This window comes from Aythya fuligula, chromosome 16, assembly GCF_009819795.1.
Source record: "Aythya fuligula isolate bAytFul2 chromosome 16, bAytFul2.pri, whole genome shotgun sequence".
Taxonomy (NCBI): Eukaryota; Metazoa; Chordata; class Aves; order Anseriformes; family Anatidae; genus Aythya; species Aythya fuligula.
The window spans coordinates 6,674,012-6,701,802 of NC_045574.1; the positions used below are offsets into that span (position 1 = coordinate 6,674,012).

At 41.8% G+C, this 27,791-nt stretch overlaps 3 protein-coding genes across 5 annotated transcripts in view; 1 reads left to right on the forward strand and 2 right to left on the reverse strand.

Moving 5' to 3' along the window:
* Positions 1–491: 491 nt before the first annotated feature.
* On the reverse strand, positions 492–12,228 carry NFS1 (NFS1 cysteine desulfurase). The gene is made up of 12 exons (XM_032198380.1): positions 12,058–12,228; positions 11,702–11,818; positions 11,008–11,091; positions 9,270–9,422; positions 8,130–8,223; positions 6,289–6,423; positions 4,869–5,026; positions 3,191–3,296; positions 2,942–3,023; positions 1,505–1,588; positions 1,294–1,383; positions 492–660 (listed from the first exon to the last, which is right to left on the reverse strand). The coding sequence occupies exons 1-12, from the start codon at positions 12,226–12,228 to the stop codon at positions 597–599; spliced, it is 1,338 nt and encodes a 445-aa protein (XP_032054271.1). The 3' UTR covers positions 492–596.
* A 54-nt stretch (positions 12,229–12,282) lies between these two features.
* ROMO1 (reactive oxygen species modulator 1) lies at positions 12,283–16,060 on the forward strand. The gene is made up of 3 exons (XM_032198310.1): positions 12,283–12,328; positions 13,985–14,115; positions 15,868–16,060. The coding sequence occupies exons 2-3, from the start codon at positions 13,985–13,987 to the stop codon at positions 15,974–15,976; spliced, it is 240 nt and encodes a 79-aa protein (XP_032054201.1). The 5' UTR covers positions 12,283–12,328; the 3' UTR covers positions 15,977–16,060.
* Positions 16,061–18,209: 2,149 nt separating this feature from the next.
* The window catches only part of RBM39 (RNA binding motif protein 39), a 31,667-nt gene continuing 22,085 nt past the window's right edge, over positions 18,210–27,791 (reverse strand). For 2 of the 3 annotated variants that reach the window (XM_032198094.1, XM_032198093.1), the window contains exons 13-17: positions 23,067–23,099; positions 21,888–21,963; positions 21,612–21,717; positions 19,307–19,385; positions 18,210–19,213 (exon numbers count right to left, since the gene is read on the reverse strand). In XM_032198094.1, the coding sequence (XP_032053985.1) occupies positions 19,113–19,213; positions 19,307–19,385; positions 21,612–21,717; positions 21,888–21,963; positions 23,067–23,099 (395 nt within the window). In that variant the 3' untranslated portion in view covers positions 18,210–19,112. Of the gene's footprint in view, positions 19,214–19,306; positions 19,386–21,611; positions 21,718–21,887; positions 21,964–23,066; positions 23,100–23,860; positions 27,103–27,791 lie in introns of those variants that run through there. The other variant, XM_032198095.1, reaches the window with a different exon arrangement.

A 27,791-nucleotide genomic window follows, 5' to 3' on the forward strand; every position in this document is an offset into this window, starting at 1 on the left:
TAGCAAAACACAGTTTTTTGGTAAAAAAAAATCTTAACTCCACATACAACTTAACTGTGAAGGCACCTAGCCACACTGAGGCATCCTTTTCCTCTAGAAACACTGAACTTCTTACTGTGTGAGAATTTCACAAAATATTTAAGCAGCACAAAAACATCTGCAGTTGTAGGGGTACTCGCCTCAAACAAAATGAACTGGAGGCCTGCCAACAGGTCTGTACTGCAAGCAGAACGGCTATACAGGATGCTTGAGAAGGAACCTCTCACCAGGATTCCACAAACACAGGAGTAACACGCTGATCTCATTTTTCACATTAAGAAATACATTTCGAAATAAATTATGTCTCATCATAAATTTCTGTGGGTAAATATAAATGTAGTGGGTTTGATATCATCCTGCCTTTCTTCAGAATAAAGACTTGTTTCATTTTGGCTTTTTAAGACTGTTACCAGAAAAGATAGTTTTCCAGCTAAATTGCAAGTGACAAAAAAAAAAAAAAAAGAAAACAGAAAAGTGCTGCATGATTTTTGTTCAGGAATGTACAGAAAATGCATTTTAATCCACGTCCATCTAGTCCATGGATAGAGCTTGTTTTCTCAGTGCTGCGTCCATTTAATGCTTTTGAGGTCAATTCCATCCTGCACCATTTCCCAGAGAGGACTGTGAAGAAGAGAAAAATGAATGTTATCTAAATCTAAAATTCACTGGACGACAACATCAAAAACAATAACCAAAGAGGCAATTTCATCAACTACACAAAAATTAAGATTGATCTATCTATCTATCTATCTTCCCCTTCTGGAAGTCAGTGAGCTTCACATGTGCTACCCTTGGACAAAATACAAAAGGGGAGAGGGCAGGTGCCTCAGCTCATTTCCTGCATTTTAGGCATAAAGTACATGTGCTTCCTAGAGACTGAGTCCTCATATTTGATAATGGCCAGATAAATCAGGAATATTTCAGTGTTCCCAAAATAAAACAAAATACATAAACACAGTAATACCACCTCTAGCTTAGAAAATTCTAGGTAACCACCCTATGCGCTTGCCCTACTCACCCTGTTTCCTTGACAACGGCAGGATCTGGGAGAAAAATGGTTAAAACATTTGTTTGCTCAAAAATTTTTTTGCTACTGTTAAGATCTGGCCCACTACATATTCTGACAATACTACTTGCCTATATACAGGGACACTGACAGATTTTTAAAATAAACAATTACTTTCAACTAAATCCAATTCCTCAAATGATTATCATACCTACAAAGCCTTTAAGTTCAGTAAGAGGATGGCTCACCTCATTTCCCTAAGCCTCTTAACGTGCTGGATGCACTTCTGCACTGTATAATCTACTTCTTCTTCAGTAGTGAAACGACCGATGCCAAATCTGAAAGAGAAACATTAAGAACTGGAATAGTGTGCCTACAGATGGGTGAACCAAAACCACCACATACTTTCAGCAGAAAAGAAGCATATTTGGAAGCAACAGGGAAGACCACTCCACACACCTTATAGAGGAGTGAGCCAAGTCTTCATCTGTTCCAATCGCCCGCAAAACATAGGAAGGCTCCAGAGAAGCTGATGTGCAAGCACTACGGAAAGGGAAAAAAGGCCAATTTCATACTTCTATCCACGCGCAGATTCTACACTTCACTAATCTCCAACAAAGAACACGTCATTTACAGACATTCAATATTACTGTGAATCTTTACAATAACCTATAGCAGGTTCCCCAGCCTTTTGGAAACTACAAGTGAACACAACGCAACAGGAGTAAGAAGAGTGGTATTTCTGCTGCTAAGGAAAAAGTACAGAAGGGGAATGCATTAGAAGGGAATGAGGGTAATAAGTTAGGAGCATGACGAAAGAAGAGAGAGCATAGATAATGTTCTAAGAATTAACACAATGCCAAACAGAAGCAGTAGTACTGCAGACTGAGGTAGTTGAAGTGGAGGCTGTGGAAAGAAGACAAGAGCCAAGGCAGAAATAGCCACAGATGATAACCTATAAACGGGCACATTAAAAAAAAAAAGGCTTCATAAATTGCTATCTGATTTGTATTGCTGTCAATGGAAAACAGTGCACAGAGGAATACAGAACAAGATGATATAGCTACAAAAAGTCAGGAGGCAGAATTTCCACCTCAAAGCAGTAGGAAAAACTGGTTACATGTTACTCAATTTTCACAGGTAGCAACGTGCAGCACAAACCATAGGACTGCTTAGAAATGTGCACGAAGCAGAGCCTCAGAAGAGATTTAACACGACAGAAGCGTTGGGCTTCACAGTCATGTGAAAACTTGTTCTCTCTGTTCATAGTGTCAACACATTTCTAATTAAGATATGCATTTCTAACTGCTTTGTTCTCAAAAGGTGTGGAAAGGAGGGCATCTTTACACTTCATTAACTTCATCATAAGCATGAAGTTGGTCTTAGAAATGTCATTGGTCACTCTTGTAGAGTCGACACAGCTCTGTAAGAGTGTATTAAATTTTCTTTCTACTTTTGCATTAAACTTTGGCACTATTAACTAATTTAATTCAGATACGTGTCCAGACTCACTAGATTCTAATTATGTGAAAATTTCACTTGTGTAAAATCCTGCTGAAGGACAGAAGCTGTAGTGGATCAAATGACGGTAGCCTTTGGAATTAAAGTGTCACTGGCAGCTACGAGTCAAGGCCACTTAGACCACAGTTAATGAATCTACAAAGCTGGCAGATAAGAATTTCTGCTTTTTTACTTTTAGGATGAATACATTTGACCTTCCTTTACAATGTGCCACTTAAGAGAAACACCTTCTCAGAACGCAGTCAATGCCAGGCTGACTCATCAACCAAACAGGAAAGTACAGGGCACAGTGGAGACCACTCCTTATTAGTAACTTTACAGCAGACATTACTTTCTCTATAAGATACTGCTCTCCTTCCTACATATTCCACCTACCTTCCTGAAGATAGAGCCACATCTTTCAGAGCCATCAGAAGACTCTCTCCTTCCACATATGCAAAAGACAAATTGATGCATCCTACATAAAAATAAATGAAATAGAAAAATGGAGAATTCCCAGCAACAGAAATCTAGAGCAAATCTGCATGGCAGTACTTGCACAGCACGTGGCTAATCTCCATTATTCAGTCATGGACATTAACAACAAGGAGCCAGCTCATAGGGCCAGGATTCTGCTCACGTTACCTGGATAACGATGTTCTTTATCTCCATTCATAACCACATCAGGAACTTCACTCATTATTTTTGTAACCAGTCGCTCTGCCAATTGTGAGATTCGCTTATGGTCATACTAGCAAAGAAACCAGAAAAGAGATCAAAAAAATCAACAGATCACTAATTCTAGCATGTCTGAGCTCACTCAAACTGCTCATGAGCAGCCATAAGTAGACTGAAGTAGCTTCATTTGGTTAGACTGGGGAAAGAACACATTTGAAACTTAAAGCTTTGAGTACTCTAACGACTGTTTAAAAGAGAATATTACCAGTTTGGTCCTAACTAGTTCAGTCTTCAAAAACATTAAAAATCATTCAGAAAGATCTATATATACACAAACTGTCAAATTGTCTTTTGTAAACATGGCAAGCTATTTGTGCTTAAAGACAAGTTAGGCAATACAAAAAATGACTTATTTTGCAACGCAAGAAAGTGCATCTACTGTGGTAAAAGTGTCTCTTACTTTCTTAGAAGCTCTCAAACTGTATTACATAACAACACACACTCACATATTACTGTGAACTCAACCATAATGTGACTTTACAACACATAACCTCCTAAATGAGAACTGCCCATGAGCATAATCTCATTCTAAACTAAAGACTAAAAAAGCAGTAAGGTATAGTATCAGCTCTAGGGTACAGAAATGGTCAGATACACACGTGCAATTCATATTTGTTTATAATCGCCTGGTCACATTCTCAAAAAAGCTTTGAAGAGAAATAAGGCATTCTCAAATATGACTTTTTTGTTTCTTTGTTTAATGTCAAAATTCTCAGAGATTAGAAAAAGATTCTAGATCTGAGGCTCCTGTAGAATTCAAAAATTCAGGCTCTGCGAGCTTTCCCACCAGCAACAAGGCTTCCATAACCACACAGCTCAGATAGAAGATCTCTGCCTGCCCCCCAGGAAAAACCTCCATTTGATTTGTACAGATATCCTGGCCTATGTATCCCATTGGCAGTATTTAAATGTTTTTTTACGTTCCAACTGTGAGGAATGCATTGGTGCATAAACAGGTACAGCAGCATGCAGAGCCTTAAACACCAGGTCTAGCAAATAACCTTTTATATAGGTTAGGTATATAGGTTTTATACAGGTTATAGGTATATATATTTTACATATAAATGACCAAGAAAAAGAAGACACCGTAACATTTTTAGTTGCAAAGCTGCAGTAAACTTGAACATAAATACATTTAACAGAATCACAAAACCATAGAAAGGTTTGGATTGGAAAGGACCTTTAAAGATCATCCAGTCCAATAGATAATGGACTGGAATAGTTGATTCGAAAATCTTATTGTTCCAATATATATTACATACTTGTTCAGCTTCAGAGAGGCTGCTAATACATTGAGGCAGAACAGAGAAACAAACACAAGCACTTAAAGCTGTAGTTCACTAAAACAGCCAACTATAAATCTGCTGTAAAACAAGATTCAAACCACATCAAGAAAAAAGGAATTTAAGAAAGCTGAAAATCAACTTTCAGTTATACTTGAAGATCCCAAAACTTTTAATGTTATAATAAGATAATCAAATTTAGTTCACACACAAGGACACAAAAAGACCTAAGGAACCTAAGATCCAGCTGGCCCTGTTATATTATTTTCTGTTGTCCAGGTCAAACACACTCTCCCACATACCTCCATCTCCTGCTGTGCCACTTCACACGCCGCCCCAAGGCCCACTGCTAACGGAGTGGGCACAGTCCCAGATCGCAGTCCTCTCTCCTGGCCTCCCCCACTCTGCAGGGGTTCTAGTCTCACGCGTGGTCGACGGCGAACATAGACAGCACCGACCCCTTCAAACAAGGAAAACAGTTGGATTCATGTGGTATACATGCACAGTTCTGGAATTAGGAGAAGGGACTCCCAGGATTTGGAAACATTCCTTGTTTCCACAGCAAACATGTATCTGGACACCTCACTGGAGAAAAATGTAGTGAATGCATACAGAAGCACAGTATTTTTTAAAAAATGAGGTTTGTTCCCACCATTCATGTTCCTACTAAGTCAGGCTCCCAGAGCTTCAGACATGGGAGAAGTTCGGTTTCTCCCAGCATACTTGAGTCACCTGAAGACTTGGTACTCCAGCCTTTAATCCCCCAGTCCGTATGTTTCTCAGTGGCACTGATCTCCAACGGTCAGATTGGATGAGGCAGTTTTTACAGCCACCTAATTTAACCCACCAGTCTCCTCACCTAGAAACTTGATTTCCACACCTTCATGTGCTTTGGCATATACCTAACCAGTGACTGTCAGCACAGGAAGAATGGCTGCAATTTCTGGTCATAAGAAGTTGGGAAAATTTGTGTCTGTCACCTGTCCAAAGTTAGTGTTTGAAAACATAATGCTTGTCCAGAGTTACATCTTCAGCTCTATATATTGAAAAAATAATAAATCATTTTGCCTTTTGTGTCTGAATAGCACACAGAATACAGCAAAGTTGATTTCTGTCTTTCGACATGAAGTGTTACAAACTAAATGGACTGCAATGGTGATAATACCTAAATTTTTAGTATTTGAGAGTCAGCTACAAAACCCTTAGCTGGATTGTAAACCCCATTCTGCAGGGAAGGTGCACAAAAGGGGATGGATAGGAAGAAGCAATTCAGTATAGAAGATGACCAAAATCACCAAGAATTTAAACTTTCCACTTAATCTTTTGATCTCCGTGTTGCAAGTTACACTTGGATTTAAACGTAGCCCTACAGCACTGTGATTTCATTTCAACCACTGCAGTATCAAAGCTGCTTCACACCATGCAGATGACTTCTGAAGAGCCACTCATCCTAATGCTGCCATCATTATAAGACACCATTTCTTCTTTCAACAAAGCCACCTCCCAACCAGTAAGTATGAGATCCACTTATCACAGCTGTTAGCCTTACAGCACTGCCTGAACTACTCCAAAGTCAGTCCACTACCCGTTCTGGAACAATTTTCTACAGTTTAAGTAGCAATAGTCACTGTCACAGACAGGCTTAGGGTATACACTCATGTAGTTACCTTCTAAGGCAAGCACGAGAACTACAAATCTTTAGAAAAGTGCTTCAATAAATACCTTTGGGCCCATAAATTTTATGGCCACTGATGCTCATTAGATCAATTTTCATGTCGTTCACATCCATAGGAATTTTACCAATTGCTTGCGCAGCATCTGTGTGGAAGAAAACTTTACGTGCACGGCAGATCTCACCTGTAATAAAAACATAAAAGCATGAAAGAAAAACACATTATCTCATCTAATTGTTACAATTCCAAAAACTCCAATAAAGCATCAGTTTATAGCAGGGACTAATTCTGAGATGACAAAGGAAGAAATGTGCATTTCACATCTCTTTTACACTACATCAAAGTGTTCTAGCTGGTGCCTAGCTGGGCACCGTTTTAGGTAGGTCAGCAGGTAACACTACAGTGAATTTCTTCAGTTGAATAGTTAAAAGGTCTTCTGAGAAGTGGAATTGTTTCCAAACCCACACCTATCAAAGCACAGCCCTGTTTAAGTATAAACGGCCAAACAGGACACCTAAGTTTCCCCAGATGACTCCACAGCTGGACAAAATTAAAATTTTCACATTGATTCTTTTTCTTCTCACTGTCAGTCCAGTACAAGCTAGCCTTACTTGCATGCTCATTCTTGCCAAGTGTTTTTATGCCATTTGCTCTATTTTCCAAGTTTTACAATACTCAGCTCCAAAACCATTCTCTGAACACATGCTGATGACCCACATCTGAACTGACTCAAGCCTGTTAATACCCTGAGGGACAAAATTATGTAATGTTCATAGGCAGTGAACTTAAATATTCGCTATTCTTGTCATCAAAAAACTCGTAACTCATCTTCCATAGAATCAATACTTTGCACAGATGCATTCCAGACTTCTCTGCACAGCAGATCTGGCCCCCTGTGGTCCAGCAGGAACAGCATTACTACTGCTAATATGCAGCCACAACCTTCACGAGGCTTACTCTGCAAGGCCTCAGTCCTGGCCTACTCAACTTGTTATCAAGGCATTATCAGAACACTGGCGTTTGAATGTGGGACAACTGTAATGGCCTTGAGAGCACAGGCACAGAATGAAAATAGAGTCCTCAAAGCTATAAACAATTAACTGATGGTCAATTACTTGTCTATAGTGAAGAAATATAACCTTGAAAACCAGAAAAATGCTGCCTTGAGCGCAATAAAGGTTAAAGAGGAAAAAAAAAACAAGGCAGCAGTTAAGCAAGAGGAAAGACAGCTGCACAACAGGACAGCTGCCACAGCCTGGCAAAACAACCTGCCAGAATCATGCAGGACAGGCACCAAGGCCTAAAACCTGCCTACAAACTCAAACATCTTAAAAAAGGACATCTTTAATACGGCACAGGGAGGATGTTTTGGGGTCACTGTCACAGAAGCTGTTATCACACAATCAGAGTGGGATCCTGAGAGCTGCATCGAATCATAGAATAGCTTGGGTTGGAAGGGACCTTAAAGATCATCTAATTCCAACCCCCCTGCCATAGCCAGGGATGCCACCCACTAGATCAGGTTGCTCAGGGCCTCATCCAGGCTGGCCTTGAACACCTCCAGGGATGGGGCATCCACAACCTCTCTGGGCAACCTGTTCCCATGCCTCACCACCATTCAGAACATTTCAGAAATTACAATTCAGAACAACATGGGAAACAACGCAGCAACTCTATTACAAGACTATAATCATTACTGAATTTTATACAATTTTATGCTCATTCCCCTTTTAAAATACTTATTTGGAACAGCATATTACTTAGTCCTTAACTATATTACATCTAGTATTTTACATCAGCATGACTCTGTAGCATTTTTCTGTGAAAAAAAAATAAGTAAAATGAAGCAAAGCGCCATTAGCTATCCTCTGGAAGCAAGTGTCTACTTACCAATGTCATGAATTGGCTGCTTCACTCCTATTTCATTATTGACAGTCATTACAGAAACCAAACCCGTGTCTGGCTGGAATGCAGCCTCCAGCTCCTGATGAAATATTCAAGCAGACAGAAGTTATGACTAAAAGCAGAAGCAAAAGATTCTTGAAGCACACATCCATTTTGCTAGCAAGTCTTAACCAGCCCCCTAGCTAGCACACAGTCAACAATCCCTGTGGCTTCTGACGAACAGTCCTGGTGACTGCTAAACATGTTTAACTAATCCACACGAACATGGGATACCTGCAGGAAGAGGAGTGTGACAAACTGCATTGCCGCATATCCTAACCATGGTACGCACAGAGCCACCTGACACGATCAAGTCAGCAAAAGTTTTTGCCACGTGTCTTGTATATTCCATGAACTATTATTTTTTTTTTAAGAGTTAAACACCCACAAGCCATCTTAACCCACACCTAGACAAAGTTAGGCTGACTACAAAGGAATTGTACTATATACACAAAAGCATCACACAAAGGAGGAGTCTGCCAGCAAAGTTCTTATAAAACTTAATTAACACTTCTGTGCCTTCCAGCCTGATCACTCCCCTCCACCACATCCCCACAAACTCTCCCCAAGCCTGATGACAGGCCTACAAGCAAAACTGATGCTGACTTGTATTACAGGACACAACTGATGAAATAAGCATACACACTTCCAAATCCCAGGACTGCAGTCCTTATACCCAGAAGGGTCAATTGATGGACAGAAACCAGAAGGGAGATTCGCAATCATTGTGTTTGATGCCTTGGGCAGCTCAGGTCATGAAATTTCATCACTAACTCTTTTATCAAATCCCGCTCCACAGCAGCCACCCACAGGCTCTCCACAGGGTATGTGACAGTTCTACCTACATGGACACAACTGCCAGCAGATTGGGATGAGGGATGAACTCTGTTTGAGAAACATTTGGAGCACACGACAGAACAGAAGATCCTGCTACAGCCATCAAACATTTGACTGTGACTCTCCTTCTACGGTGTGCTATTTATCATCCTTTCTCTCTTTATTATTAAGGGGTCACACGGTCTTTTTCAGCACCAGTTTGAAGCAAAAAGATCTTCTATTTTCACCATCTGTCAGTAAATAACCTACCTTCAAATCTATCAGCCCATTTTTTTGAACAGGCAGATACGTGACACGAAAACCTTCTGCCTCTAAGGAGCGGCAAGAATCCAACACACACTTGTGCTCTGTTTGCGTAGTAATGATGTGCTTATTTCTGGATTTATAGAATCTTGCGACACCCTGTCAGGCACAATACATGAACAAGAAATTTGCTGTTACAACACTGAAGAGAGCAAGCTTTACATAAAATGCTCAAAAACAAGAAATTGCTATATCTATATTATATAATATCAATATTATTATTATCATATATTGTATATATTATATTATCATATCTATTATCATATTATAATATTATAATATATAATATTATATTTCTGTATCTATATTATAAAAATTATGCAATCTTGACTGTGAAATGCACCGAGCTGTAATTCGTACTAGATACTTTCATGAGTACTCGTTGCACTAAAGCATCTCACTTCAAAAAAAAGCCTATGGAAATGCTAATAGATATAAATTCTTGACACTGCTTATTAACAGAAGCACTTTTCAGAAACTTGTTATGAGTCATATATAATGAGATGTCTGAACAACCACAGGCTCTAGATTAAAGGTTAAAACACAAACTAATCTTAGCAAAGAAAAGTTTGCAATCACCACCACTGTTTTGTTGTAAAGATTTAAATTATGTAAACAAAAGAGCTGTACTTGGTGCACATAAGTTAAGCGTATGTTTTACTTCCATGTAAAATAAAATCGAATAAATAAAAAAAAAAGCCACACGAAGTAGTTTTGTTCAGACTCAATGGAAATGCATTTTAAATCAGCATCACAAAGGAAAACTAAACCCAAAGAATTTTAGAGTATCATTGGGCCAATGGTGGAACACTGAGGTGCTTTTTCAACACAAAGCAGCCCCTAACCCCAAAAAGAAACCAAAACATTGACTATTATATACTGTCCTCAAAACCATGTCCTGTGTACAGCCTGACCCTCCCCTGTTGCAGCTCCATGCTGCTCTCTTGGGTCCTGTCGCTGTCCCCAGGGAGCAGAGCTCAGTGCCTGCCCCTCTGCTCCCCTTGGAAGGGAGCTGCATCCTCCTCCTCTCTGGGCTGAACAAACCAAGGGACCTCAGCTGCTCCTCATACATCTTGCCCTCTACACCCTTCATCATCTTTGTAGCCCTCCTTTGGACACTCTGACAGTTTTAAATCTTTCTCATACTGCGGCACCCAAAACCGCACACAGTACTCGAGGTGAGGCCGCGCCACTGCAGAGCAAAGCGGGACAATCACCTCCCACTATCGGCTCACAGTGCTGTGCTTGATGCACCTCAGGATACAGTTGGCCCTCCTGGCTGCCAGGGCACACTGCTGACTCATGTTCAGCTTGCTGTTAACCAAAACCCCCAGGTCCCTTTCTGCGGGGCTGCTCTCCAGCATCTCATCCCCCAGTCTGTACATATAGCCAGGGTTACCCCTTCCCAGGTGCAGAATCCAGCACTTGCTCTTGTTAAACTTCACACTGTTGGTGATTGCTCAGCAACCTAATTTGTCCAGATCTCTCTGCAAGGCTTCACTGCCCTAGACGGAGTTAACAGCTCCACTCAATTTGGTATCGTCTGCAAACTTGTTCAAAAAACCTTTGAGTCCTTCATCCAAATAATTTATGAAAACACTGAAGAGGACTGGTTTAATTTGTTGAAAGATGTGCACAGTTCTTAACAGTTTTAACAAAATATCTATCAGCATAAACCTTTTACCTTAATTGCCATGTTATTTGATTCTGTAGCACCACTAGTAAAGATAATTTCTCTTGAATCAGCTCCTATTAAATCCGCAACTTGCTGTTGAACAAGACACGCAAATTTGATTTGTTATTATAAAATGCAACAAATTCACCATACCATAACACAGTCAAAATGTTTTCAAGAATACACTTTAGAGTCTCAGAAGGGTCACAACTAGCATCTAACAAAGTTATGCTACGATACAATAATCTCCATTAATGCAAAATACACAAGAAGCTCATAATCATTATTAGCAATGGCATTAAGCATTAGCCTGTCATAAATTAACGTAAACATTAAGTACACAAAAAAACAGTACATACTGCTTCCAAACTAAATATCAAAAACACTTATAAAAGACCAGGAGAATGAGGAAATTAGTCCCCTTCCTGCAGCAGCACACTCATGATCCAAAATTCTGAGGCATCTTTGCCTGAGGTATTGCTTTCTGCCATTTCAAATTGCTCTGATGTCACTCCTTTTCCTTTCAATAAATCTGCCAAAGAATAGCTCAACACAGAGGAAAGGAAGTTGCCCAATCCAGCCTGCAGACGACTAACTCACACACACGGCTTTATCACAGAATCATCATCGCTTTTGATCGTCTTTTGGCACCAGATGCCCTCGCCAGCAGGAAAACCACCGGCTGCGTGGAGCCACCACTCACCTGCCTGGCCTTCTCCACGGCGGCCTCGCTCTCCCAGCCGTAGGCGTGGGTCCGGGAGTGTGGGTTGCCGTAGTAGGCTGTCAGGTAGGGCAGCATGCTGTCCAGGACCCTGGGATCCTGCAGGACACAAACTGCTCAGCACCAAGGAGCAAACAAAACGCATTTCTTCAAACAAACACAGCAGAAAGAGGGATTTCTGAGAAGAAGCAGGAGGTGTCACAAAGCATGACACCAACCAGGGCACGGGACAGCGCTGGGCCGGGGAGGCAAAGCCGGGCCGGGGAGGGGACGAGGGCTCGGCGGGAGGAGGACGGCGCCGGCCTCGCAAACCGCAGCGGCAGGGCCCGAGCACGCACCAGCGGGGTGGTGGCCTGGACGTCCATGTAGAGCGGCCGCAGGGCGCCGTCGCCATCGCCGCTTGGCCCTGGGGATGAGGGTCCCGGTCCCGGTCCCGGTCTCGCCGCCACCGAGAGCCGCCGGGGGCCGGGGGCCGCCCTCAGGGCCGCCAGGCGCCGCCACAGCAGCATGGCCGAGGGGGCTGTGCCGGGACACACCGGGCCCTGCCCGCCCCTTCCGCCCACGTCCCCGGCAGCGACGGAAGCGGAGAGCGGAGAGGGCGGCGGCGAGGTACGGGCAGGGCCGGGCCGGGCCGCGGGGGTCGGGGCTGGGGTCGGGGCCGCCGTGAGGTGACTGCGGCGCGGGCCCGGGGGTGGGGGACGAAGCGGGGCCGCGCCGGTGCCAGGAGCTGCCCGGGGCGCGAACGCTGACGGGGGGCTCCCAGGGGAGCGGGGCTCGGGGAACGGAGTGACGAAACCCCGAAAAGTGAGGGAAAGACAGAAGGAAAAAAAACGGGAACCACAGCGCCTGCGGTGCGGGCAGGGCCCCGGAGCAAGCCCCCTGCGCCCCGCTGTGGTGGATCTGTCGGGCTGGGCCGCTGGACGCCGCCACAGCCCCCTGAGTGCCCCTGCTCGGGAGGAGAGGAAAAGGAAAGAAACAACTGACGGGCTGAGATAAGGATGGTTGAATTGAAGGGAAAATAATTACTAGGGGAAGTTTATTAATGATTAAATAATTTAACTAAAGGGGAAAAAGAGAAAGGGGAAAAGGAAAAAGCAAGGAAACAAACAAAAAACGAGCAAAGGCCGTGTGGAAGTGCAGAGGAAAGAAATTCCTCTCTGCTTCCCACCAAGGAGCGATGCTTGACCACGTCCTTGCAGCAGGGCCTCAGTGCATGTAGCCATTATTTGGGAGGACAGACGTTTTCACAACAGGAGCCCACCCCTCCCCTCTTCTTCCTCTTTCCACCTTTTATTGCTGAGTGTGGATTTGGTGCTTGGACCGTTCAGTGGATAAGGAATGGGCCTGAAGGCCATACCCAGAGTGGTGCTCAACGGCTCCGTGCCCAGGTGGAGGCTGGTGACGAGCGGTGTCCCTCAGGGGTCTGTCCCTAGGACCGGTGCTGTTTCATATCTTTATCAACCACATAGACAGGGGGATCGAGTGCATGCTCAGCAAGCTTGCAGATAACGCCAAGCTGAGTGGTGTGGTTCATACCACAGAAGGCCAACTGCATCCTGCTGCATCTTGGGCTGCATCAAAAGAGGAGAGGATAACAGGTGGAAGGAGGTGATCGTGCCCCTTTGCTCTGCCCTTGTGAGGCCCCACTTGGAGTCCTGCATCTTGGTCTGGGGCCCCAGCACAAAAAAAGACGTAGACCTGTTAGAGCGAGTCCAGAGGAGGGCTACAAAGATGATCAGAGGGCTGGAGCACCTCTTCTATGAAGAAGGCTGAGAGAGCTGGGGTTGTTCAGCGTAGATAAGAGAAGGCTCCAGGGAGACCTAATCACAACCTTTTAGTACTTAAAGGAGTCTTATAAAAAGATGGAGAAGGAGTCTTTACTTAGGTAGGTAATGATAAGACAAGGGGGAAAGATCTTAAACTAAAAGAAGGGAGATTTAGACTAGTGGTTAGGAGGAAATTCTTCACCCTCAGAGGGTGGTGAGGCACTGGAACAGGATGCCCAGAGAAGCTGTGGCATTCCCTGGAGGCTTTCAAGGCCAGGCTGGATGGGGCTTTGGCCAACCTGATCTAGTGGGTGGCATCCCTGCCCATGGCAGGGCATCTGGAGTTAGATGATCTTTAAGGCCCCTTCCAACCCGAGCCATTCTATGATTCCATGACCTCACAGTTGCCGCTTTCCAGCCCAGTTTGGTTATAGAAGTGTGTGGGGCATGGCAGTAAATCCATCTCTGTTTTTTCTTGTATGTGTGCTTTGTTTTCTAGATGCCTGTGACCGTGGGCCCGTACGGGCAATCACAGCCCAGCTGCTTTGACAGAGTAAAGATGGGTTTCATGATGGGCTTTGCTGTGGGCATGGCAGCAGGAGCGCTGTTTGGCACGTTTTCCTGCCTCAGGTATGCCACAGAAACGGCTCCCATGGACAGGGCACGACAGCCGCAGCCAGGGAGAAATGTTTCCTGCTCTGGGCTAGGATGGGAGGCGCAGGTCTGGTTCTTATTTGTCACAGAGATGAAACTTCCCGTGGATAAAGTTGGCCTGTTCTGGGATGGACAGGTACCACCCATAACTGTGTACAAGTGGATCACAGTTAGGCAGACCTTTCCCTGCCACTCGTGGTGGAGGTTGTTTTGGGAAGCACTGCTGAGCTGTCAAAATGCTGCTCCAAGAGGAGCTGGGTGAATTCTCAGTGCAGATCCACATGTAGCCATGTCTTAGCTCTCAGGCTTGTCTGAGGTACCCTGCAGGCTCTCAGGTGTCTGTGCCATGTTGGCTTGGGCATCCTGCACCCATGCACAGAGGCAATTAATTACCTGGAGTCATGATTGCAAGAGCTGGTGGTTGCCATTGGCACAACCCTGTTGTGCAGTAGTCCACCTTTCCCTCACTATCCAGCGTAACAGCATGGAGACACAAAATGCTCACTGCTGCGCTGCTAGCTCTTGTGCTGCTCACTGACTGGTTTTGGCACTCTTTGTCCATTAAAGGGAATAAGTGCCTTAGTATTTTGTAGAACTCTTTGTGCTTGGGGATTTTTAATCTGTGCTTAAACATGACTGCTGATTTGGTAGTGAGCCTGAAAAGGAGGAAAAGGCACAAAACCTGATCTGATATGGTTTAAAAAGCGTTCTGATCCTTCTCAGATCCTGGAAGATATTTGTACATGGTACAACACTAGTAGAAAATACAGATTTTAGGTAGGAAGAAGCAGCAGTGGCAGTTCTGTCATTCTTGAACGATACAGCTACATTACTTCTACTGTAGTGATTTTTGGGGAAAATCTCCATGTCTCAAAAATTTAATGCATGAAATTCCTTACACACTACAGTCACTGCAGCACTTAGAAGCCAAATGTTACTGGAGTTTCCCGAGAAAAACTATTTTTTTGCATTGGTCCAACCTTAAGTAAATGTAAACTGGAGAACAGAAGTGTGTCTGAGCACTTCCAGGCCTTTTGAATTTATCTTGCATTAAAAATACTGTGTCAGTGGTAAGTAGGAAGTTAGTTTACAAAATGGTTTATAGTTTGATGGTATTAAAAATACCGCCACTGAAGCTAGAGGGGCTGATGATACACCAGTTAAGATCTCTTTATTCTCTAGCAAGTCAAATATTTGGACAGCACCAAGCATTTTTCCCCCCAAAATAAGTATGCTTGGGGTGCTGGCAGTCAAAGCTGCTCCTGCTCCCCTTGTTCCCAGTATCTATGCACTCTTTGCAACCTGTCCCGCAGCTGTATCCGTTTGTGGAGTCAGGGAAGGGAAGTGGTTGGCGGAACTGTGGGGGAAATACCTGTACGGTTTGGCTTGAGTGGGACCCAGATGCAGTTCACAGCACAACACTGCTGATCACTGCAATGACGTGGCAGGAGGTACAACATCAGGCTGGTACAACTGCAGAAAATGCACAAGGACTGTTGCGAAGAGCCCCTGAAGTGCCCAAAGAAACCCTCTCCAGTTTTCTTTGTGGGAGGTCAGGCTGTTGGTCTCCTGACAGAGCCTGGGGGCATTGCTTTAAATTTAGCCTGAAGGCAAGGTATTGGATTTGGGCTCTCATGCAGCCCTTAGCTGGTTGTACCAGAGGATTTCTGCTGTTAATGTTTGTCTGCTTCAGCTTTTACATAATTGTTGTGTTTTTCTTTATCTCAGGATTGGCATGCGAGGACGAGAGCTGATGGGTGGAGTTGGCAAAACGATGATGCAAAGCGGTGGGACGTTTGGGACGTTCATGGCTATAGGCATGGGAATCCGTTGCTAATCTGGAGCTTGGGTTTTTAACCTGAAGTGTCCCTGCCCAGCCATTCCTCCTCTGTACCATAATAAAGTCTTTAGATACCTGGAACTGAGTGCTCTTCATGAAATTGTGAAGCACCATCCTCCTTGCTGTAGCTTCCTTCTGCAGATGTGCTCTTTACTGAATTTCTGCTTTCCTCACTTCTCTTACTCCCATGACAATTGCCCATGACAATGAGAATTGCCGCTTGGGCAGCTCGCATATGTGCCACCAAACCTATTTCATTGATGCCTTCCCCAGCCTAGGAGACTTATTCTGTGGTTAATTCAGAACAACGGTCAAATTTTTCTCCTATTGCAAAATTTTCTTCTATTGCATAAATAGTTGAAGTTGACCCTATTCCCGAGTTCTAGGTAACGTGATCATCTCATGCCTTGTTCTGGGGCAAATTCCCTAACAGAGAGCAATGAAACCCAGCTGCTGGCAATGGGATTGAGCAAGTGCTTCTGCAGCTTGCTGAGGGCAAACTGCCATAGCTCAGGCTCCTCCCTCCGGCCTGAAGGCACAGAATTGCTGGAAGAAGCCAAGGCACAGCGAGGAACAGCTGCAGGTACACTCCTGCTGCTGGAGCTGGAAATCACAAACTGGTACAAACAGGAAAAAAGCTCCCACCACCTGACAGCTGAAGGTACTTTGTGAAAGTCACACCTGCCATGGGGGATACCCAATCTGTCAGACCTTGAGAAACATCTTTGCAAAGCTGTCCGGTCAGGACTAGCTGTACTGGCTGCAAGTTGTCAGCACAGAACAGCACCCCTGGACTGTACCGCCTCTTCCACGGCTCTCAACCCCCAAGTATGGCCTGTAGGGCACAAGTGTCAGTCGTTGCCACCTCCTGTACCCGGCTCCCAGGTGACTTTCCATTCCCTTTGACAGGCAAGGTGCCTCACCTCTCAAAGCAAGCTGTGCTAACAGCTAACCATACTCCACACGTAGTCTCCTCCAGTCTTCCTTAATGGGCTTTTATTTCCTTAAGGAAATAAAGGGCTTTATAATGGGCTTTATAAGGTGCTTCACAAGGAACCTACCATTCACCTGCTACCATGGTGTGTACAGCTGGACTATGAAACATTTAGCTTAGTGTTGCAATCTCCTGTTACTTGGCTTTTGAAACAAGCCTTCCTTTGCTCCTCTTGTATTTCTTCTGAATGATGGAAAAGGACAAGTTAGCTTCATTGAAGCACAACTCTCAGCAGAGGAGCTTCAGCCAGTGCCTATACAGGATGGAGGTAGTCCAAGTGCCATTTCTCCACTCTTGACGGAGAAGTTGAGATTTGCCAGTAAAAGCCTGTTCTTTGCATGCTATCATGTGGCTTACTAACCTGTGAGGGAAATTCTGTACAAATAAGTTGAGCAATACAGATGCTTTGGAACGGCTGAAGTTTTACCCCAACTAGCAGTGGTGGATTTATACTGGCAACTGAAAAAATAGTCAAGCAAAATAAAGTTAAGCTTTGCTTGGATTTCTTCAGCTGTCATGTACTTCTGGGCCAGCCTCTGGCCTCCTCCCCACAATTTCCTTTCTATTTGCTCCAGTTCATCTTCCCCCGGTCCCATTTCCATGGCCTCAGCGCTCCATCCTGGATTTCTGAAGGCCATTGCTTACCTGCTGCAGGTCAACCAAAGCTACCCAGACTCTGAATGGCAACCTAAGTAGCTGGAGCCCAGGTCACCACCGTACTGCCTGAAGGCACAGGCAGCATTCTCTGTTCAGCCCATCTTCACCCAGAGAGGCAGATACTCCCTGCCCCTTTGTCACACAGCTGCTGTTAGCCAATGATTGAAAAGTGTCAAAAGTGTCACAGAAGTGACAAAGAGGTACCGAGGCAGCAATACAATTGTCCCAGGTTCTCCAGGGCTGGTGTTCAGATTTCTACACCTGCATGATTTGCAACTATTTGCGAAAGATGGGGGGGAGGGAGGAATTAACCTCTAGAACCGGTCTACAGGTAGCCTGCAAAAGTAGAAGGGTTGTCCGCTGCCAGGCTGGTGAGTAACCCACAAGCCCTCACCCACAGCTGCAGCACACAATGGGTTCAGAACAGCAGGAAAAAGCACCTGCATTTTCCCCTGGAGATAGAGTTCCAGTTTTGAAAGAGTAGATGGAGGGGGCTGTTCAGAATGGAGGCAGGTGATAGATGCTCAAACACCCTGCTTATATGGTATTAGGAGACGGGAGAAATAAAACTTCATAAAAGCCTTTTTAAGAGAATTTTATTTGAGTGGTTCTTACAAAGATTGTTGCAATATGAAAGTCTTTGTTTGATAGAAATATCAAGCTGTCCTGTCAAACACACTGAAGTAACCCAAAAATATATTTCAGAGCTCACAGAGCTTAAAAAGAGCAAAGATTATATGCAACCAGAACAAAACATGTTTCTGTATTTCCTGCTGATTTTCAGACTCTGCTGAAATCCTTCCAACTGTGCTACACTGCATACACAGAAACTTATCTGGAAATGCAGAGATCGTTTTGTTTGGAAACTTAAGACACACCTCACACAGTATTTACAAAGAAACTTTTACAGATACATTAATCAAAAGTTACCATCAAGAAATAAAACCCTTCAATCTTTCTATTCTTACCAATTATTCAGCACAAAGCAAGCTGAGTGGCTGACTGGAATCAGCTTTCAGTAGCCTTTTGAATTCTCCATTTATACACAACACTAAATATGTCCCTTCATAAAGTCTATCTCCGATATTAACCTTTAGCAGACCACCTACATTTAGTGAAATGTAAAATGTAATTGCTGCATTAAAAGAAAGGCTTGTGAAACATTAAAAATGTCATTATGTCCCATCTGCCTTTTACAGAGAATTTGTTTTCTATGAGCTACTTCTCAGTTCCTACAGATCACCTTAGTAAATGTACAAGAATTACAAGGCAGAACAAGAAGTCAACAGCTTTGTATACAGTGGAAATGCTAGTTAGGGAGAATGAACACACTGCATTTCTGCTTACTTCATTTTATTTTTAAAGGTAGCAGGAAGTGTACACAAAATGACATTAAATCCTTTCCTTTAGTTTTATCTAAATAAAAGATAACTCAATCTTCCTCCAAAAAATAACTATGTACAAAACTGACTAAATCCATCTTCATCGTCGAACAGGAACCAGTAGTTGGGTTGCAGTCATAGAATCTGGGAAAAGGCTATGGTATGTTGGAAGAGGTACATACGCTGCTGTAATCATTTTACCTAATCAGAAGATTTAAAAAAAAAAAAAAATCAGTATTTGTTAATTTCTGCAATTAAGGAATAAATGCATGTTTCTAGACGAAATCTACTCACCTGCAAACCACCTCCCATGCAATGCATTTACAGCTGCAATGGCAGCAGCAATTGAAGGACATTTGACATACACATTGCCCTGCAATACAGAAGTGTACAGTCTATTAGAAGCTTGAAGATTTCCTACATTGTCAATTCTCATAGACTTCCTTTGAATGGTTGTTATCGAGGCAAACCTGCCTCACCATGTTTCTACTGGTACCCACTGGTACTATAGAATGAACACAAGAATATGGAAGTACTGGAGAGAATTTTTACAAACATGCATTACCATACTGTAGCAGTTACTTCAGCAGGAAGCACGAATCTTTTCTAAGGTTTTGCAGAAAAAATGTGAGACAATGTGAGCTTGTTATGGAAGCAGAAAGCAATGGATTGCTTACTTGTTCCTTACACTGTTTGAATTATAATCTAATGGTTGCCAATTGCACAATTTCATTGTATAATGGGAGACATATGAGGAGTGGCTGAGGTCACTGGGCCTGTTCAGCCTGGAAAAAGAGGCTATGGGGAGGGAGACCTCATCACAGCCTACAGCTTCCTCACGAGTAGGAGTGGAGGGGCAGGCGCTGATCTATTCTCTTCAGTGACCAGTGATAGGACCCAAGGGAATGGAGTCAAGCTGTGGCAGGGAAGGTTTAGGCTGGACATCAGGAAAAGGTTCTTAACTGAGAGCGTGGTTGCACACTGGAACACGCTCCCCAGGGACATAGTCACAGCACCAAGCCTGGTAGAGTTTAAGAAGCATTTGGACTGTGCACTTAGTCACTTGGTCTGAATTTTTGGGTAGACCCACGGGGTGCCAGGAGTTGGACTTGATGCTCCTTTTGGGTCCCTTCCAACTTGGGATATTCTATGATTCATGTGAAACAGAAGACTGCAAGGAGTTGGGCTAACCATCAAATTTCATGAGTAACTAACATTTAATGACAAATGCTTAACTAGATGTACTAGTTAAGTCTAACTAGTACGCAGTTTTTTTCAACAAGGTTAAGTACTTGTGCCTGGGGACAGGACATCCATCACTTCAAAGAAGGCTGGTACAGTAAGAACAACCTAAGATAGTATCTAACCAGAGTGACAGACACATCGTTTGTCTTTTGATGAGATACCTGGAATTGTCTATCTGCAAGCTAAGCAATAAACCAGCCTAACCCAAAGTACTGCAACATTCGCATTGAAAACCAACAAAACAAATGTATACACATTACTGTAGACTTCTGCTTCTGGTCACCTGCTTAAACAGAATACTACCAATAATTCTTCAACCAGGTCGCATCCTAGCTGAAAGATTTTAGAGGAAAATAAGGTATTAAGAAACTGAATTCAGCCTTCGCTTCAGCAGTATTCTCCAGCCCCTGCTAACTTCTCCCACTGTGACAGCATCCTTTCTCAAGGGAACAATCTGAGGTAAGGGCTCTAGCAGACCACAACCAGGCAGCAGAAAGCTGTTGTTTAAAGCACTGAGTAGTGCACACAGTTGTTCTCAGCATCCCCCTGCACAGACATCCAAGCTGTTTATACCGTGAAATGAGACAGCAATAGAAAGCTTTAGTTTTCCTTACACACCACACAGATTGGTGCGGTGCAAGAGAAAATTATGCGTTCAGCTTGGACTGCAACCTTTTCACCCCCACCAATTATGACTTCACTGCTGAATACTGACAGCCCTCAGAGTTTAGGAAGTCTGTCTGTCTGGAAAGGAGCCCCAAAAGATTGGGGATGAGAAACTGAAAATGAGAGAAAAACATAACAGGAGTCTACGCCCAGAAAACAGCACAGTGAAAATTTGTGTCCAAAGAAGGTATTTTCAAATACTAGTAAGTATTTTATGTCTGAGCCATGTGTGTGAGCCATTCTGTGCTAGAATGGCAAAATGGATTTCACATAACCTAGCAGGTGGTATTAAAACAAAAGGTTACAGCTGTCACATCATGAGTTAGATGAAGTGAGGCAGAGTCGCAGCTCCATGTGCTCAGAACCTACATGGTATCTACATTTGAAGTCCCTTGCTTTTCAGAAATGCACAGCTTAAGGGAAAAGCCAAAAGCAATAGCTATTGCTATTCTCCTGCTTGCATTCCCACAGCAACTTCAGCTGTGGAAATCTTTAAAAGCAGACTGCAACACCAGAAAACTGACTCAGAACAGAAGGAAACGATCTACGTTCTTGAAAAAACTGCAAGCCCCTTCAAGAAATTCAGACTCAGATTAAGAAAAAAAAGTATTTGTAATGCTCCCTCTATCAAGTACAAAGCAACAAAACTCCTAAAAACTACTCAGTGTGTTCCTGGAACCAGGCGTACCTGAGCTGAATTCTTGTCTACATAGATGTGGATAACTCCTCCATGTTTGTTACATTCCTCAATCACATCATCTTTAATTTCTGTATCCCAGCCAGCTTCTTCTTCACTGCAGGGGGTAGAAGAGGAACAGGACAGAGATGGAAACATTACTCACAACAACACTGAACTCACAACCAACCAACCATCAGAAAACCCACCTCCACAACATTCTAATTACTTTCTCACACATTTAGGTCATCAACAAAAGGCAAACAGAAATAATGACAAATCACTTACGTTTGAGGATTAAACATGTTGGAAAGCTGGAAGCACTGTGTTGCAAGTGGTTGTACAGAAGCAGCTGCAGCCAAAACTGTTTTAATGGGAAAAAAAACAATACCAAATCTAAGAATCCGCTATGCATTTTTCCAATTTAAATGGTTCATTTCTCTAAAACCCCAGCATTCAGCAGTCATAGCAACAAATCTAACTAAACTGAAAACTGAAGGCAAAGAACTCATTAGCTAGTCACCATCTATTATAGAAAATTCTCAAATTGATCAATATGGAAGATAGAACAGATTAACTACAACTGATATCAAAAAGTTAACAGATCACTCTGCATGTTGATTTAGGCAGATTTTCAATTTGAACAAATGAATACAGATACATTCATCTTTGTATGCATCTAAACTCTGCCAGAGCTGTATACTAGCACTTCAACTGGGACACATACTCATCATTTAAGTCAGACAGCAGCTTCAGATGGAGTGGGACCACCCCATCTGACTTCACAGGAGGTGACATCCACTTCCGAGAGTTCTCAAGATGTATTTTGAGCACAAAATACTTCTGTTATATGCATACATATTTTTTCTCCTTTACTTAGAAAGGCATCATGCTGGTAATATTTGATAACTAAACCAATAAAGTGAACTACACTCTCAATAACTAAACTATTAGTTGCCATCTATTGTTACCAATCATCATGGTGCATCTTATTAATCTCATTAAAGTTGCATTATATAAGCTGTTTATGTAATATAAATAGGCTGTCCTCTCCATAGGCTGTAAGCTTCTGTTAATTTAGCTGAAATAAAGGCCACCTTCTCTCTACCTACACAGGCATCAAAATCAGTAACATCATGACTAATCCAGGGAAAATAATCCCAAACTCCTAATTCTAAAATGAGCCCTCCAGTCTCTACCTTTAAGGTAGGAGAAAACAAAGCCACACCGCAACCCACATATTTTCTAGGTAACATTCACAGGCTATATGTCAGTCCAATACTGAGGAAATGCTACAGGAAAAAAAAGGTTTACGACACTTTCTGTTCTTTGTTGATATTATAATTTCTACAAACACCAATACAACCTCAGGCTGTGGACAGACTCCACACCAGAAGCATTTCACTTAGAAACAACACTTGTAACACAAAATCTAATGGTAACAAGGTATATTAAATTATAGTTTACCTTCATTCTGCTGAGAAAGTCTTGTTTGCAAATCTGAAGAAAAATATACAGAAGTTAATTAGCACATTTGCAAGCATTATTTTATCAGGTTGGTTAGCTTGTATTTTTGCAGTTAGGAGCTTGTTCAAGAACCTAGACCTGCTCTCACTGTTCCTCTCTTAAGTATAAATAGTTTCACTTAGTTCAGCTTCTCAGCTAGGATGTCTCGTATTTGAGAGATACTCCATGACCACACAGGTAAGCAAGTGTATTTCAAAAAGAAACCATAACTTAAAAGGAAAGGAAAAGGTGACCATGTCCTTTAGTTTAATATATTGTTTCTACCTTGTCTGTGTTGTGCTTGAACTCTTCCTAAGACCTTTTTTTTCCTTGAGAAAAGAAATACAGCAGTTCTTGCAGGCATTAAAAGTTTGCTACCTTAATTGAAAGCATTAAGCACATAGTTAACCATATGTAGCGTTCTGAAAGCAGTTACCAAATTTTATTTCAAGTAGAACAAGGAGGTATTTCACCTGTTATCTTTTCATATAAAATGTCTTAACGACACAAGTTAGTTTGGTGTTTTTCAATTTTAAAACACTTGAAAGTGTTCAGAGCATTTTATTTGTCAAGTAAACATAATTACTCATACAACAACACGTAGCTGTCCCAATTTGAAGTAATAGGGACAGAAAAATGCCGTTTTTTCAGCCATTTTCAAGGATATGACTCAAGTACTTGACTTAGCAACTTCAAGTCAGTAACAGAATATTTTGGAATGCAAGAAAAATTTAAACCTCCTCACTTTTTTTTTTATTTTTCAATTCATTCATAAGGAGGTGGAAGATTAAAGGTAACCATTATCTGAATTTGCTCATTTAGAAAGCAGTGAGTAGATGGGCCCCTTGAAAAAGCTTACTTGGAAGTATCTGAGGACCTAATCTATGTACTTCTTCCTCTCTATAGCCTCTCCCTCCAGAACACTGGCAGACCAACAGGAAGAAAGTTAAAGGAATATGAGGCAACAAAAGCCCTGAGACATGTCTTCAAGTGCCTTCCAAATGACTTCCATATAAGAACACATACTGGGAACTATCTTGTAAAATATAAGACAAAAGGAGATAGCTCTGAAGGCTGGTTACACCTAGCATTTTTCCCCTTTGTCTTTTAACAGGAAGGAATCCTCCACTGCATAGAGCAAGAAATCCTATAATGGGTAAGACTGTCCTATGGTGTGTTCTTTACAGAAAACCAGGTATCCACATCATTTATCCAAATCTATAAATAATTTCCAAGGTAGTTATTGCCTTTAGTTATTGCCTTTTTTAAATTTTATTTTGGTAAACAAGCGTGCTTGAATAAATAAAAACAAACAAAATCTATTAAGTCACTCTAGATGAGGACAGACTTCTCCCTCTGCAACTCTGACAATCATACATTCACATCATTTCAGCTAAACCCACCAAATGTCAGTCAGCCTGGGGCTCTACAGCCAAGTCTTCCTGGCCACAAGCACCCAACATGGCAAATCTACAAGGTAACTAGTTCATTAAATTCTGTCTAGGGCTCAGAGTCAAGTCTGCTCCAGGCACAGCAGATCAGCTATCAATATCTTGGTGGCACCAAGTTTCATAGGTTATCTACTACTTCTGAAACATTCCTGTTCATCAAATCTCTTTCATCAACTGAATTTTTTCCTTGGTCATGATTGAAGAATTGCCCTTTTATCTTCTAAATCCACTCGGAATTTAGAAATACAACGTCCCCTCAGAATAATATTTTTACCTACATGCAGTTTTGAACAGTACATGGAAACTCAAGCTGATATATCAATCCAGCTCAAAGTAACTTGTTGAGTATATTCTGTAAACATTATCTGAAAGAGCAGTGAGTTCAGCATGACTGAGAAGTACATAGTCAGCACAGATAAAGCAGAAACACAAATACCTATCAAAGCACTGTCTTAAAATAGTGACATTATATTTTTATTTTGAAGAACAGCTAGCTTTAATTAAGTAAATGCCAGCTAAATATTTTCCAGTTTTCTCAGCAATTATTTACAATACAACAGAAGCTAAAATGCCAGTACTGAATAACACCTACTCCTCCCTCCATTGCTACAGACTAAATCTTTCTCATAAAGATTTTTTTTCCCAAAAGTAAGAAAATGTTTTGTTCCACAAAGCATTTTAAGTGCTCTGTAGCCTTGTGGTTTCTGATTTTCACACAGAATTTACACAAAGAACAACAGCTATAGCAACAGCTCTAAGTGTTAGACTCTTTTTCCTGCTGGAATTTTCTCAATGGGAATAATATTCAAGTTCTCAGGTCTCCCATATAACTATGTATCTTTAGCTACCCTATTTCAGTCTTGTTTAGCTCATCATCTTGAACACTTGTGACCAGAACCATTCACCAATTTGTACCTGACACCTCAAGACACACAGATATGCTAACTCTTAGCAACACAGCTGCCCTTTCAAAGGCACTCCACACTGACAGCTCACACTCACTCACTGACTAAACTAAGGTGGTTAGGTATTTCCCACCTCCTTGGCTATTTTTCACTGCTAAGGTCCCAGGCTATATGACTGAAATTTGTTTCAATCCCCACCAAGTGAAAAATGTGTCACACCCCAAGCATCCTGTATTTACAGCACCTCTATTTTTACACTCATCTCATTCCTACTGTTTTGCCATTGTTCTTTATGCTGTATTTAACAAGACCAGTCAAAAACCTTAACTTTGAACAACATCCTCAGACCTTCCCAGCTTCTATTAAGAAAAAGCCCCTTTCCTCCAATCCTTTACGTATTTGTACTTTCTGTACTACCTACTTTTTAGTAATTTCATTTGGAAGCTAAACTTCCAAATGACATAAATCAGCAGTTCATTTACTAATTTTTACTACAGCTATGTCTACGCAGGTCCATTTTTTATCACTGATTGTTAGTGCTCATGCACAGTTTTTCTGAAAGCATGCTATATTTAAATCTTATTTCCAGTTTGCCTGTCTTTACTATGATTCTTAAAGGAGCAAAGTGAAACAATCTGGACAGTTGCAAGTCTTGTTATTTTCTCCTTCCTTTTTCTAAGGGTAGGAGATTTATAAATAGATGTTTCTGCTACGTATCACGGATTTAAAGTATTTATTGACAATACCAGATCTTATATTTTATGTACCTATTTCCTCACTAATTTGATGGGAGTCTTCTCATTACCCTGAACTGAGAACATTCAGTTTTACTTTCAGATTTCCTTCTACCTTGTGAATTATTTTCTTCTTCAATCCATATTCTTATCTTACCTTTCTCAAAATCCAAATGTTATGACCAGTGTCCCCAGTAAAAACTGAGGGAACAAAGTTCTTTTGAAACATTGTTTGTAACACACGAGTGTTTTTTTCATTCAACTTCAGCCCTGATTCCTCCTTTTTGTTCTCTTCAAGATTTCTAAGTCTTCATGTATGCTTTCATGTCTTTTATAGAGTCAAACTTAATCTCAGTCTTGGTAGGTAATTCTCATTTTATCTATTTCCTGAACTGATAACATTGTTTTCTTTATTATCAGTCCTTTTCCTTTTTTCCTATTCTTCACAGGCTCTGTGCTAATTCTTTATTTCTTTTGAAGTACTTAATCACCCAGTTCAGCGTGTAGCCCATTTCTAAAAGGACCATTTCTTCTTTCTGTGGAATACAGATTCAATATAGCATTGGCAGTAAGGAACTGCAGAAACTTTTTATGCATTGTCTGTTCCTACACCCCAAGTTTCTTAGACCAGTTGACTTGATTTTCTTACTTCTTCAACCATCACTTTTGAAGTCAGAAGCCTTAGTTACAGACCTGATTATCCTTCCATTTAAGATTGAGCAACTCATGATCACTCAGTCAATGGTCATTTCTATTCTCATCCATAACATCTTCATTACTTACCAAAATGAGTTTAAAATAGCATCCCTTCTTCATGAGTCAGTGAGTGTTTGATGAAGAAATTTGTCGGATATCACATCCAGGAATATCTGGGCCCCACCATTATTACTAGCAAATCTTCTCCAATCTGTATCAGGGAAGTTAAAGTCTCCCATAATGACATAATTCCTGGTAGTAATTTTCTCTAACAAGAGTAAAGAGATCTTTAATCCATAACCAAATCTCACTTTGGGGATAGGTCATGACTCTATGGTAGCAAAAAGCTTTATCCTTTTCCAAAGTTACTCAAATTGTACATGTCTGCATTATTCCTTTTGTACTATACAAGCGGAATACACAATAATACTCCTACCACTTTCATTTCTACAATCGCTAAATATGCACATTCTTCAAAAACCTGTCTTCAGCCTTGCAATTTACTCCTCCACAGAACTCCAGTTATGTTGCCTCATACTGATTCAGTGCTATTCTAACAGTTTAGATGTCTTAAGGGTATTTTTGGCACCCCACTGGCTGGATTTCTTTACCTTGTTTCAGATATGGCAGAGAGGAAAGGATTGCTGTTTGTTTGTTGTTTTGTTTGTTTTTGTTTTGTTATTGTTTAAAAACATCTCTCCTTTCTCACCAACTACACTTGTTTTCAAGTAAGACTGTCACAACACTGTCACCTACATTAAAGGTGATCTTCTTTTACTGTTGTTTACCTTTCTTCTCCTTCTGTACTAGTTATTATTCTTTCTTGCCACCATGTCTTATTCATCTCCTTCTCTGATAAACTTTTTCCTCAATCCACATTTCTTTAACTAGCCAGTTCCT